We start from the raw sequence: 13,177 nt of genomic DNA on the forward strand, positions 1-13,177 counted from the left end.
ATGATTTGCAATTATTTCCTCCCATTCAGTAGGTTGCTTTTTCATTTTGTTGATGATTTCCCATTTGTAAATTTTGATACTAGCACTTTCTTGCTGTATGTGTGATCAGTTATCCTTTTGCATACATCTATACATCAAAATATAACAGCTTCATCTTTTTGTGAGTATTTTCCTTTCTTAGGTCTTTTAGAGTCTCCATTCCTTTGCAAAACATGGAATGTGTTCATTTCTCCAGTGAGGAACATTGACTTCACTAATAACCAAGGTATACTCTGCTACTCTGTTTCTGTGGTTTTTGCTTAGATAATGAAATTTTGGTTTAATGCTAAGTCAAAGTGTAGTAGATTTGAAGACATTTTAAATGGCAATTAAACTCCACCCATGTAGTACCCACAATGCACATGATCAATTGAAATGAGGGCATATGAATGGCTATGACCTGTGGTCAGAGAAGGCCTCTCCAAGGAGGTAGCATTTTACCAGAGAAGCTAGCTATTTGGAGAGTGGAAGAAAGAGTATTCTAGGCTGAAAGACTAGTATGTTTTAAAAGGACAGCATGCTTAGAAGGGGTTAAGATAGTAGTTTTAGAATTCAAAGATTTTGAGGGGATATGTTTAACTGAGATATAATTGGCATATAATAGAACTCAAAGATTGGTGTATCTGGGGCCAGCCTGGTGGCGCAAGTGGTTAAGTGCGCGTGCTCCGCTGTGGCGGCCCAGGGTTCGTGGGCCCGGATCCCCGGTGCGCACCCTCGCACTGCTTGTCGAGCCATGCTGTGGCGGCGTCCCATATAAAGTGGAGGAAGATGGGCACGGATGTTTAGCCCAGGGCCAGTCTTCCTCAGCAAAAAAAGAGGAGGATTGGTGGGCTCGGCCCATGGCTTAGTGGTTAAGTGCACGCGCTCTACTACTGGCGGCCCCCCCGTCGATCCTGGGCACACACCTACGCACTGCTTCTCTGGCCATGCTGAGGCAGCGTCCCACATACAGCAACTAGAAGGATGTGCAGCTACGACATACAACTATCTACTGGGGCTTTGGGGGAAAAAAGGAGGAAGATTGGCAATAGATGTTAGCTCAGAGCCGGTCTTCCTCAGCAAAAAGAGGAGGATTGGCATGGATGTTAGCTCAGGGCTGATCTTCCTCATAAAAAAAAAAAAAAGATTGGTGTGTCTGGAACACCATTGAACAATAGGGAGAGTGGTGCAAGATGAGGTTGCAAAGAGAGGCAGGGGTGAATTCTCATAGGACTTTGCAAGCTCTCTAAATGCAAGGGAAAGTTATCCAAAGAAGGTCTTTGATATGATCTAATTTGTTTTAAGAGATCACTTTAACATCTGGTAAAGGTACTATTCCAATCAGTGAGAGAAAGAATGAATTAAGTGATTATGATGAAACAGTTGGTAAAACTTCTAGGAAAGAATAAAGCTATAGATTCTTCCTAATAACTGTTCACTGAAATAAATTTCAGATAGATTAAAGAATTAAAATTCAAATAAATGTAAACCCAGTAAGAAATGGAAAAGTATTTTGGTAAATATTTATGACATCTTTCTGTGAACATCTAAACATAAAAAGAAAAACCTGTAAAACATAAAGAATGACATACATAAGTTTTAAAACTTTGGTATGCTTAAGAGAGCTGTGTTGGTTAGTACACTTTATTTTTTTTATAAATTCTAATCATTAGTTACTATTTTTTATTTATTTATTTTCCCCCCAAAGCCCCAGTAGATAGTTGTATGTCATAGTTGCACATCCTTCTAGTTGCTGTATGTGGGATGCGGCCTCACATGGCCGGAGAAGCGGTGCGTCAGTGCGCACCTGGGGCCCGGGATCCGAACCCAGGCCACCAGCATTGGAGTGCGAGCACTTAACCGCTAAGCCACGGGGCCAGCCCAGTTAGTACACTTTAAATTTTCATGACAGAGAACCCAATTCAAACTGATGAAGAGAAAAGGAAAATTTATACATCTCAACAAAAGCCACAGAGGGGCCGGCCCGGTGGCACAAGTGGTTAAGTGCACACGTTCCGCTGTGGCGGCCCGGGGTTCGCCGGTTCGGATCCCGGGTGTGCACTGACACACCGCTTGTTAAGCCATGCTGTGGCAGCGTCCCACATAAAGTGGAGGAAGATGGGCATGGATGTTAGCCCAGGGCCAGTCCTCCTCAGCAAAAAAAGAGGAGGATTGGCATTGGATGTTAGCTCAGGGCTGGTCCTCCTCACAAAAAAAAAAAACCAAAAAAAAAAAAAAAAAAAAATTGGGCCGGCCCTGTGGCTTGGTGGTTAAGTGCGCGCGCTGCAATGCTGGTGGCCCGGGTTCGGATCCCAGGTGCGCATCGAGGCACCACTTCTCCGTCCATCCTGAGGCCGAGTACCACATACAGCAACTAGAAGGATGTGCAGCTATGACATACAACTATCTACTGGGGCTTTGGGGGGAAAAGATAAAATAAATAAAATCTTTAAAAAAAAAAAAAAAAACCAAAAGCCAGAGGTATCTGGCTTCCAGTGTCCAAGGCCAAGTCTTAGTAAATGTATGAAAAAATGGTTAGCCATATATTTGTGTGTGTGTGTGTTTAAGGAAGATCAGCCCTGACCTAACATCCACGCCAATCCTCCCCTTTTTGCTGAGGAAGATTGGCCCTGGGCTAACATCCGTGCTCATCTTTCTCTACTTTATATGGGACGCCGCCACAGCATGGCCGGACAATCAGTGCGTCGGTGTGCGCCCGGGATCCGAACCCAGGCCACCAGCAGCGGAGTGCGTGCACTTAACCGCTACGCCACGGGGCTGGCCCTGGTTAGCCGTATTAATAGGCAAAGAAATATAAATTAAAGGGAGATAGAATTTTAACATACTGTATAATAAAAATTGTGTTAACACCCATTTATTAGGAAGGATTCAAAGAAGTGGGCACTTTCATGCATTGAAGATGGGAGTACAAATTCGTGTGACTTTTCTAGTGGTAATTTGGAAATGTGTATGGAAAGCCTTAGAATTTTGTTTATTCTTTGACACAGAAGTTCAATCTCTAGACTTTTTTTCTAAAGAAGTAACCAGAGATACTCACTAAGATGAAGCATGTTTAAGAATGTTTCTTATAGAATTATTAACAATTCCCCTGAAATTGGAAATAACCTTGAGGTCTAAAAAATATGGTCTTTGTAAGGTAAATTATGGTAAATCTGTAAGATGGAATACTATATAGCCTTTCAAATACTATTCTCAAAGGGCACTTAATGATAAAGAGAAAAGTCATGTTATGAAACAGTATAAACAATAGTATTCCAATTTTCTAAAATTGTTATATCTGGGTGTAAGTGCACAGAAAATAGAAATAAAAGGCAAGAATATAAATATTAACAGTAATTATCTGTGGCTGATGATACCACAAATCATTTAAATATTTTTCATTGTACTTTTCTGCATTTCCCACACTTTCTTCATCAAACATGTATTGATCAGAAAATGTTAATGAAGGTTGGGAGAGAAAAATGCTGTAAACGATTTTATACAATTTCTGGCAAATTTCTTTACAAGGTGATATCATGTATTAGAGTGATTCTCAATCCTGGCTGCACATTACACTCACCTGGGGAGCTTAACAACAACAACTAAAGCCTATTTCCTCTAGGCTCCATCTCCAGAGATTCTTATTTAGTTGGTCTAGGGTGGGCCCTCCATTAGTATGTTTTAGAAGCTCCCCAGTTAATTCCAGTGAATAATCAGGACTGAGTAGGACTGTCTCAGCACGTGTGATCAATAGATGCGTATTTGTGCTTAAAGCCACCTGCGCCCCCATGTAGACTATTGGTTTGAAAAAGTAAGACCTACAGTTTATCAGAGAGGTGACTGACATTATAGTTTAGATGGACTGTCTAATAATCTAATAGGTCTATTAGTCTGAGAGAGTACAGATTTTGTATTTTTGAAGCTTTAAGAAGTTTGACAGTTCTGCCTAGCCCATTCTCGAGTCCATTTTGCATGTCATCTCATAAAACTGAATACGAAGTTTTAGCTGAGAACACTTGTCAAACTAAGAAGTAGAAAGGCAACATGAAGGGCAAGATAAAAAGCAGATAAAGCCTGTTTTTGTTTATTGACAATTCTTTTTTTTTTAAGGAAGATGGCCCTGAGCTAACATCTGTTGCCAATCTTCCTCCTTTTTTTTTCCTCCCCAAAGCTCCAGTAGATGGTTGTATGTCATAGTTGTACATCCTTCTAGTTGCTCTATGTGGGATGCTGCCTCAGCATGGCTTGATGAGCGGTGCATAGGTCTGCACCCAGGATCCAAACTGTTGCCGCCGAAGTGGAGCGTGCGAACCTAACTGCTATGCCACCAGGCTGGCCCCTTGAGAGTTCTTTAAAGAATTTATTGTTTAAAGAATTGTTTACTGACAACTCTTCCCCTCAAAGAGAGGAAAAACACTATTCAGGGAACTAAAGAATTGTCACTTGTACCAATGCAGTTTTCAAATATCAAGAAGTGGGGAGATTTTTTTTTTTGTGTGCTGAGGAAGATTCGCCCTGAGCTAACATCTGTTGCCAATCTTCCTCTTTTTGCTTAAGGAAGATTTGCCCTAAGCTAACATCTGTGCCAATCTTCCTCTATTTTGTGTGTGGATCGCTGCCACAGCATGGCTGCCGAGGAGTGGCACAGGTCCATGCCCGGGAACCGAACCCTGGCCACTGAAGCGGAGTGTGCCAAACGTAACCACTAGGCCATGGGGCCAGCCCCTGGGGAGGTGTTTTTATTATAGAATGATAATAATTATAGCAACAGCTGCCCACTTATACTGAGCTCACAGTCAGCCTGCACATTCTGAGGAACTAACAATCTCATGCTAGTTACTTCTACTAACCAAATAACATCTGAAAACAATGGAACTGACCAATGAAAAGAAATCACTATACGAAAGACATGCCACAAGCCTGGAAGAAATGAACCTAGAGGAAAGAGCTAATACGAGGAATAGAAGAGAAAAATCAGGGATAGAGGAGGAGGTGTGAGGTGATGTAAAGGAACAAAATTCTTCTTTGGGCTGGAGGTGGGGGGAGATTTTTACTTTTAATTTCTTTCTACAATTGAGGGAGGCACTCTAAAGCTGACCTAAAGTCCTGTTAGCATGACTTCCAGAGGTCTGAGTACCTGATTTCTATTCTCCATAGCACTGACTTCAGGAATGGACTCGGTCTGAGCTCAGTTAGCCTGGGAGGGCTGAGTGTGATGGGTAAGAAGTTTGTTCAGGCCAAATTGGAGGGGGTTATCTACTCTAGAAATAATGCTGTACATTCTGAAACTCTGATCTAGGTACACTGCTTCTCCAGCCTCCTTTATAGTAGGCTGGGTTTGAAAGGGAACATCTGAGCTTCTGGAAGGACTGATGCGATGCTTACTCAGATGTGACCATTCACAATTATGTTCCCTAAAGGTGAGGATCTGGATACTAACACCTCCACCTGTCTCAGAGGATGACCTTGTGGCTCCCTCTGTGTTGATGTCCTTCTGTGTCCTTTAGATAATAGAGCTTGCTTAATTTACCCAAGAGGTGTTTGGTCTTTAGATCAAGAGGTGACCACTGAGATTAGTCAAAATGGTGGTCACACAGTCCTTGACAGATTAAAAGATTTTTAAAGTTAACATCAGCATGTTATTTACTTTTATAAATAGCATTAAAAGATAAAATAAAAAACAAAAACAAAGCTTTCTCTAAATAAATTATGGTCTGAAGGGAGTGGTATCTACAAAAAAACCCCGCAAGTATTTGTGCAATGTTGGTAATAGGAAACATAGCATTCCCTGAGTTCAGTGTTCCTCCACATCTTTTTTTACTGTCACTTTGAAGCACTGTTACAGGAACTTGGGAATATAGGACATACAGAAATCAAGAAAATATAATGTTCTTCTCAGAATTCTCACTACTTTCCCAGAAACCCACAGCTCAGGTCAAAATTGCTAATAGGAAACTGCAAGTCCTATGTGTGCAAGTTTCTCTCCTTGTTAAATTACAATATGTTTAAGGGACGGGACCTCGTTTTATACTTGTTTTACATCACTTACAAGGCAGCGAATAGGAACCGCTAAAGGTAATGCTTGAGCACACGGGTATTAATAATATATTTAGGAAGGCAGGCAGTATGTACAGTGGTTAGTGTGAACTGGTAACTGATTTGTGTTCTAATTGTTAGTGGGCACTTTCTAGCAGTGAGATCTTGGCTAAATCATTTTCCTTTAGGAGAAAATTTAAACCAATTTAATAATTAGGATGTGTCAAGTACATAGGGGATCCGGCTGTGAACAAAGCAGGCAGCGTGCCTGTCCGAAAAGGGTCTTTCAACAGTCCAGAAGACAGAAATCTGAAAAACTGCGGAAGATCTTGTCTGTAAAATTAAAATCATATCCACTTCCAAACGTTGTGCGGATTAAACGAGCTAAATTAAAGCGATTACTTAGTTCAGTGCCTAGCACATAAATAACGTTCAACTAGTACTAGAGACAGCTTGGCAAAGCAACGCAGACTTAAGTTTGGCGGGGGGGGGGGTGGTGGGCACTTCCTTATCACGTGATCCCCTCCTCTTACACAGGCGGGCTCCCCAACCCTTTCCACTCAGGACCTAACAAGCGTCTACTTATATGTGTGAGGGAAGAGCCCTGGCTACGGTGGACGCGAAGCCGAGAGCAGCAAACAGCAGGCGAGCCAGAGACTCGGGGTTACCGCGTCTGGCTCCCGGCAGCCCAAGAACCAGCGCCTGTCATCCTCGGGAAGGCGCGAGCTCCCATTGGCTAGTCTCCCTCGGAAACGCGCGCCTTTCCCCGCCCCGTCACGCTGCTGTCCAATGCACGCCTCTCCGCTTCGCTCCGCCCCGCCCTCACTGCCCGCCTCCCTGGCAGATTCGCGCCATTGGTGCATCTCCGGGGCCGTGATGGCGGCGGTGCGCGTGCGCGCTCGCTCCGGGGCCCTCCTCCGGAGAGAAGCAGCCAGCGGGCCCGGGACGGGCCAGACTGACTGCGCCCCGCCAGAGTGAAAGGGCGGTGGCGGCGCTGGGCGGGGCCGAGCTCCAGGGCTGGCAGCGGGGCTGCGGTGGGGCCTGCGAGCCGCTCAGGCGTGGCGGGGCCGGCCGAGCGGAGTCCGCGCGCGTCCCCGCTGAGCTGCCCGCTCCGACGGCTGCGCTGCTCCCCCGCGGCGACGTCGCGCCAGTGTCTCCAGCATGACGGAGCTGAGGCAGAGGGCCGTCCGCGAGCCGGACGGTCCGCCCGAGGACAAGGTAGCGGCGGCGTCGGGGTGGGCGCGGCCGGGGCGGCGGCGGCTCCCGGAGATGCGCGGGGGGCGCGCGCAGAGGGGTCGTCTCGCCTTCTGACCCTTTGTCTCGGCCGACAGTGGCACCCGGGCTGGGCAGCGCGGAGGGTCCTCGGGTGCGGGGCCCCCGGGAAGCGCGCGTCAGGGGTCAGCAGGTAGGGGTCCCGGGGACACGGCTCTGGGTCCAGTTGGGGTTGGTATCTCTGGGGCGTAGGAAGGAGGGCGCGGGGGGTTGCTCACGGCCGCCTGCCTCGCAGTGCTGGTTGGGGGTCCCCTTCCAGTCCCCCACCTCCCTGAGGCTTTCTTCGGTGTGAGGACGTCGAGACCCCGTAAAGCCTTCTCTGGCAGGCGACTCCTTTGAGCCCAACTTAGGGTCTCCGCTCACCTCTAAAATGTTATTTTTTTGGTGGGGGCCATGGGAGACAAGGCCATTGGATTTGCCTCTTAGGCGATTTAAATCCCTTCGTGAAAGTTAGATCTGTTCGCTTTAAGCAGAGTAGTTTAAGTCACACAGTCAGCAGGTATTGGAAGGATACTCCCAATAGATGGGCTTGTTTCCTGCTTCAAGTGTGGGCATTGATGGGGTAGAGGAGGAGGATAAAAAAGAGGCCATCTTGGCGGGGATGCAGCTTGTTGCGGGGTGAGGGATGAGGAGAGTAGATTCCTTTCCTTGACGTGAGAGGTTTGTGTGGGGGAGTTGAGGAAGGTGGAGAGTGGCTGTAGGGTTGGGACTTCGTGGTAGTATTTTGAGCCTCGAGTTAGCAGTGATCAGGAGCAGTCTATTTGGTAAATTGATCTGGCAGTGTGTGTAGAATGGACTGAGGGAGCCTGGACCAAAATGAGACTGGTTAACTCGGGGATTACCAAAGGCTGATCTGCAGATGTTTTCTTTGGTCCTCATGTTGCTTTAAAAACCAGAAGATTTCTCCTAACAGTCTCAATTTCTTACCTATCTTGGATAATTGGAAGATCTGCCATCATATTCCCACCTGATAACATTTGGCTGGAGCTGAGGAATAGCTGTTCCCACCAATCTCTGTTGCAGTACACCAGGCCCACAGCACCCACTTATGTAGCTTGCAGGTTTCGATAACTGAAGGAAAGGGACATTAGGGGAGACACCAGGAAGGAAGAAAGCACAAGATTTGGTGACAGAGTGTTAACAGAGCAGTTATACTAGGAGGAATGTTTTGGGTGGAAGATAATGGGGTTTTAAACAACCTTTTTGTTGTTGCTATTGGCAGTAGGATCATCCAAGAACTCTCCATATTGAGTTTTAGAATATATTTTGGAGAAAATTTAGGGCTTTGGTGCAAGTTTAGAAGTTGCTTGCAGAGCTAAGGTACTTTGAAATCTCTAGTCTTCCCGTTAAAGATCCTGGTGGGGCCTGCAAGAACTCTGTCTCCACCCTACATACAGTAGTTGGTGAGTATTCAGGTGTTTGGAGGCTGTGGAGCTCCGTTTAAGGGTGACAGATTAGACTTGATGTTAATGGGACTTTGTGGGCCTAGAAGGTGTTAGAAGAGGGAGAAAAAAGAAGGCATGATAACTAGTGGGCTATATTTTTGAAGAGCTAACTATTAGTAATAAGTAGACATACTGGTCAAAATAAAACCACACAAACCCCATGGGATTATAGATGAAACAGAAAATTTCTACTCTTCCTACCCAACTCATTGCATCCATCTCCCAGAGAAAAAGTGCTAGTTGATTCTTCAATCCTTTCTCATCCCATGTTTTAGATAGGGAGGGCATGAGGAGCTGTCCAGCTAAAGGTGCCTTAATTTTTTACAACTACACTTAAACTGCTTATACAGTGACAGACTGTCTGGGGTTGCGAAGTCCTCTAAGTGCGTGTTGCTCCCTAAAACATAGTAGCTACTGCATTCTGCTAAAAGCCTGATCTAGTCCATTAGCGCAGAACAAGGCAATCAGCCCGTCACCCCATCACTCAGTATTTCTGAGTTATCATGTATGGGATTTTTAATAATAAAGATACATTTTAAGAACTGTGAAATGCTTTATTTGCCTTTGATGAATGTATATAGTACAGCTTTTTAAAATCTTGATTTATTCTATTTCGTAGTTTGAAAAAACCTCCTTCCATGATTCTGACTTTGCGGATATTCTTGTGTTAGAACTTAAGAAAATTAGAAATAATAAAACATATCTTATTAGGGAAATGAATTGTGAAATGAGAACTTATTTCATAGTAGAAGAATTGAGAAAACAATATCAGCTCAATTCATTAAAAGAACTGGAACAAATTTGAAAGATTCTTTAAAATGTTACAGTTGCTTAACTGCTGTTGCAAAATTGTCTTGTAAATAAGCAGATAATCATTAGTTTCAAAATAATCTGGAGAATGTGTTTGTTATGAAGGTCAGAAGGTATTTTGTTATATTTAGCATCCTAGAATGGAATTTTCAAAGCCAGTTGCTAATAAAGGAAATGTTTTCCTCTGGGAACCGTGCTTATAATTTTAAAGTCCCAAAGCACAGTATTATTGCCAAACTAAGAAACGTGGAATTTAAGCTTTGGGAATGAACCGCTTCCTGCCCAACCATGTGTTTCCAATGGAGCTTAGGAAAGAAAAGGATGAAACATGGCCCAAGAGATTGGCATCTTAAAATTTATGATTGGGTTGGCATTTCAGGAGAGTTTGTCTTGGAGGTTAGAGTGAAGGTTTTGGGATTTTCTGCTGTACTTAGATGCTGGAGTGCTATTTAAATTAGACCTTTATTCATTTCAAGGCTTCTTTTCTAGATGGATAAAACCAGTATGGGGAGGGTCAGCCCCCTGGCTTAGTGGTTAAGTGCGCGCACTCCGATACTGGCGGCCTGGGTTCAGATCCTGGGTGCGCATCGACGCGCCGCTTCTCCGGCCATGCTGAGGCCACGTCCCACGTACAGCAACTAGAAGGATGTGCAGCTATGACATACAACTATCTATGTTGTATGGGGCTTTGGGGGAAAAAAAATAAATAAAAAAATTAAAAAATAGTATGGGGAGGAAATAGTGACATCATTTAGAAAGGGGAGTTTAAATTTTAACTGAAGACAGTAGTTAAGAGCAGAGGCTGAAGAGTCAGCTAGATCCATCTTGAGCCTGGGTCTGCCACTTATCAGCTGTGTAATTTTGAGCTAATCACTTATATAAAAGCCTGTTAGTCCATCTTTAAAATGGAGGTGATAAAATAGCATATACTTCAGAGAAGATTTATGTGGATTAAATGAGTATGCATGTTACTTAGGTAGGGCAGGAACTGTCTCATTGTAATGATGTGTTAGCTTTTGTCATTTCTGGTTGAAACATAGTTTTATAGGAAAAGACTTTAGTATTCACCTTCCACTCTAGGAAGATGATTAAATCTTCAAGTTACAAGTGTTTAGAGTCATCTTTTCCTGTTCATCACCTTTTAAGGAAAGTGTTATGGGCAGGGCTTGGCCTTCTGGGACCTGTCTTTTCAGTTCATTTTCCTGCTGAATTTTTCAGTGGTAAGAATCACAGTCAAGCTTTAGCTGTAGAAGGAGCATTGCTGTGTGCAGTTATCTTCCCTTCATAGCACTAGTTGTAATATATTTTAGGACAGGGGTGAATAATTAAAAATGGTTTTCTGATAGACTTTTAAGAGTGAACTACTGAAAAAAAAAATCTTATTTTAAGAGCTAGAACTACTTCAGATGTAGAAAAAATGCTTTATTTCTTTCAAAAAATTTTTTTTTACATTGAGAAACACTTTGGGTATTGAAAAATCAGTAAACCGTAACTATGGTTCTCAGACTTAAATAAGGAGAAAAGGCAAAAGATTGATTTGTCATATAACCCACCATTTTAAGTTTCTTCTTTAGGTTGATCAAACAGTATAATTTTATTTTAAAAACTCAATTACTTCCCAATTTATGACTACTTAAAATTAATTTTTTTAAAAAGCTAATTTTGTTTCAAATGTTTTGTGTTTGCACAAATTTGTGATATTCATTAGAAGAATTTATATCTTTTAAAAATGTTAAATTGCTCTCATCAGATGTTAGAACTAGAAGGCATCTTAGAGGTCATTATTTGGGGCAGCCTGGTGGTGTAGTGGTTGAGTTCGTGTACTCCCCTTCGGCAGCCTGGGGTTCTCGGGTTCGGATCCCAGGTGTGGACCTACACAGTGCTCATCAAGCCATGCTATGGCAGGCGTCCCACATACCAAGTAGAGGAAGATGGGCACGGATGTTGGCCCAGGGCCCATCTTCCTCAGCAAAAAGAGGAGGATTGGCAACAGATATTAGCTCAGGGCTAATCTTCCTCACAAAAAAAAAAAAAAAAAGGAAAAAAAAAAAGAGGTTATTATTTTATACAAGAGTATACCATAGCTCAGAGAGTTTCTTACTCATTCAGGGTCCCACAGCTGGTTAGATGCAGAATGGTTAATAGTATGAAGATTTTCTAATTCCTGTTTTTTCTCTCATGTTGCATAATGCTGCCTTCAAGGGTACAGAACTAATTTACAGACTTTACAAGCTCTGCATTGATTGACTTAATAGAAAAAAATGCCCAAATATCACCTATTTTTCTTATGTGGCTACAAAAATCAGAAAAATAGCAAAATAAATCTTTCCAAATGTCAAATATATTAAAAAAGTAAATTCTCAGATAGTAAATGTGGAGATTCTGAGGAAAAAAATTTTTTTGGTAGAAAAAGTTGATTAGGATCAGTTTTCCCAGTTATTGGGTGACTAGTGATTTATATATTTTAAGCCCATCCCTGGGAGCAGCCGCTTGAGTATCCTTGAAAGGAACTCCCAGCATGGTGCGGGCCCTCACTCTGAGCTGCTTGTCAGGCCGCTTGGAATAAATGCTTTCCAGCTGATGACTCACTATCAGAACTGTTTGTTCTAGCAATAATCATTCATTCAATATTCACACACCTTCTCCTTAGAACATTCACTGTTCCAGTGTCTGCTGTATACAGTCTCTGTTAGCTCTGAGAGAGGGCTGATATCTGTGTTCATGAGGAAAGTGTCCAGGATTTTATACCAATTTTGGCTCTAAATCCATTCTTTCTCTGCTGACTTAAGAAATCATATAGCTTTGAATGCATCTGGGAAACTTTTGAAATGAATCTTGTAACTAGTTTCACAGGGCAGATAATCATCCTTTAAACTGTTTGAAAAATTGTGAGCATCAACATTTCTTTTTTTTTTTTTTTAATTTTTTGTTTATTGCAGTAACATTGGTTTATAACATTGTAAAAGTTTCAGGTGGACATCATTGTACTTCTATTTCTGCATAGATTACATCATGTTCACCACCAAAATACTAATTACAACCCATCACCACACACATGTACCGAATGATCCCTTTCACCCTCCTCCCTCCCCCCTTCCCCTCTGGTAACCACCAATCCAATCTCTGTCCCTATGTGTTTATTGTTGTTATTATCTACTGCTTAATGAAGGAAATCATACGGTATTTGACCTTCTCCCTCTGACTTATTTCACTTTGCATTATACCCTCAATGTCCATCCATGTTGTCACAAATGGCTGGATTTCATTGTTTCTTATGGCTGAGTAGTATTCCATTGTGTATATATACCACAGCTTCTTTATCCATTCGTCCCTTGATGGGCACTTAGGTTGCTTCCAAGTCTTGGCTATTGTGAATAACGCTGCAATGAACACAGGGGTGCATGTACCTTTGCAAATTGGTGTTTTCAAGTTCTTTGGATAAATACCCAAGAGTGGAATAGCTGGATCATATGGTAGTTCTATCCTTGATTTTTTGAGGAATCTCCATACTGTTTTCCATAGTGGCTGCACCAGTTTGCACTCCCACCAGCAGTGTATGAGAGTTCCCTTCTCTCCACATCCTCTCCAACATATGT

General features: G+C 42.9%; 1 protein-coding gene across 1 annotated transcript in view; it reads left to right on the forward strand.

Moving 5' to 3' along the window:
- The first annotated feature begins 6,958 nt into the window (after nucleotides 1–6,958).
- Nucleotides 6,959–13,177, forward strand: part of CDS2 (CDP-diacylglycerol synthase 2) — a 56,489-nt gene continuing 50,270 nt past the window's right edge. Inside the window, exon 1 of the mRNA XM_004433777.3 lies at nucleotides 6,959–7,272. Coding sequence (XP_004433834.1) covers nucleotides 7,216–7,272 — 57 coding nt within the window. The 5' untranslated portion in view covers nucleotides 6,959–7,215. The remainder of the gene's footprint in view (nucleotides 7,273–13,177) is intronic.

Source organism: Ceratotherium simum, chromosome 21, assembly GCF_057802395.1.
Source record: "Ceratotherium simum simum isolate JZ-2026a chromosome 21, ASM5780239v1, whole genome shotgun sequence".
Lineage (NCBI taxonomy): Eukaryota > Metazoa > Chordata > Mammalia > Perissodactyla > Rhinocerotidae > Ceratotherium > Ceratotherium simum.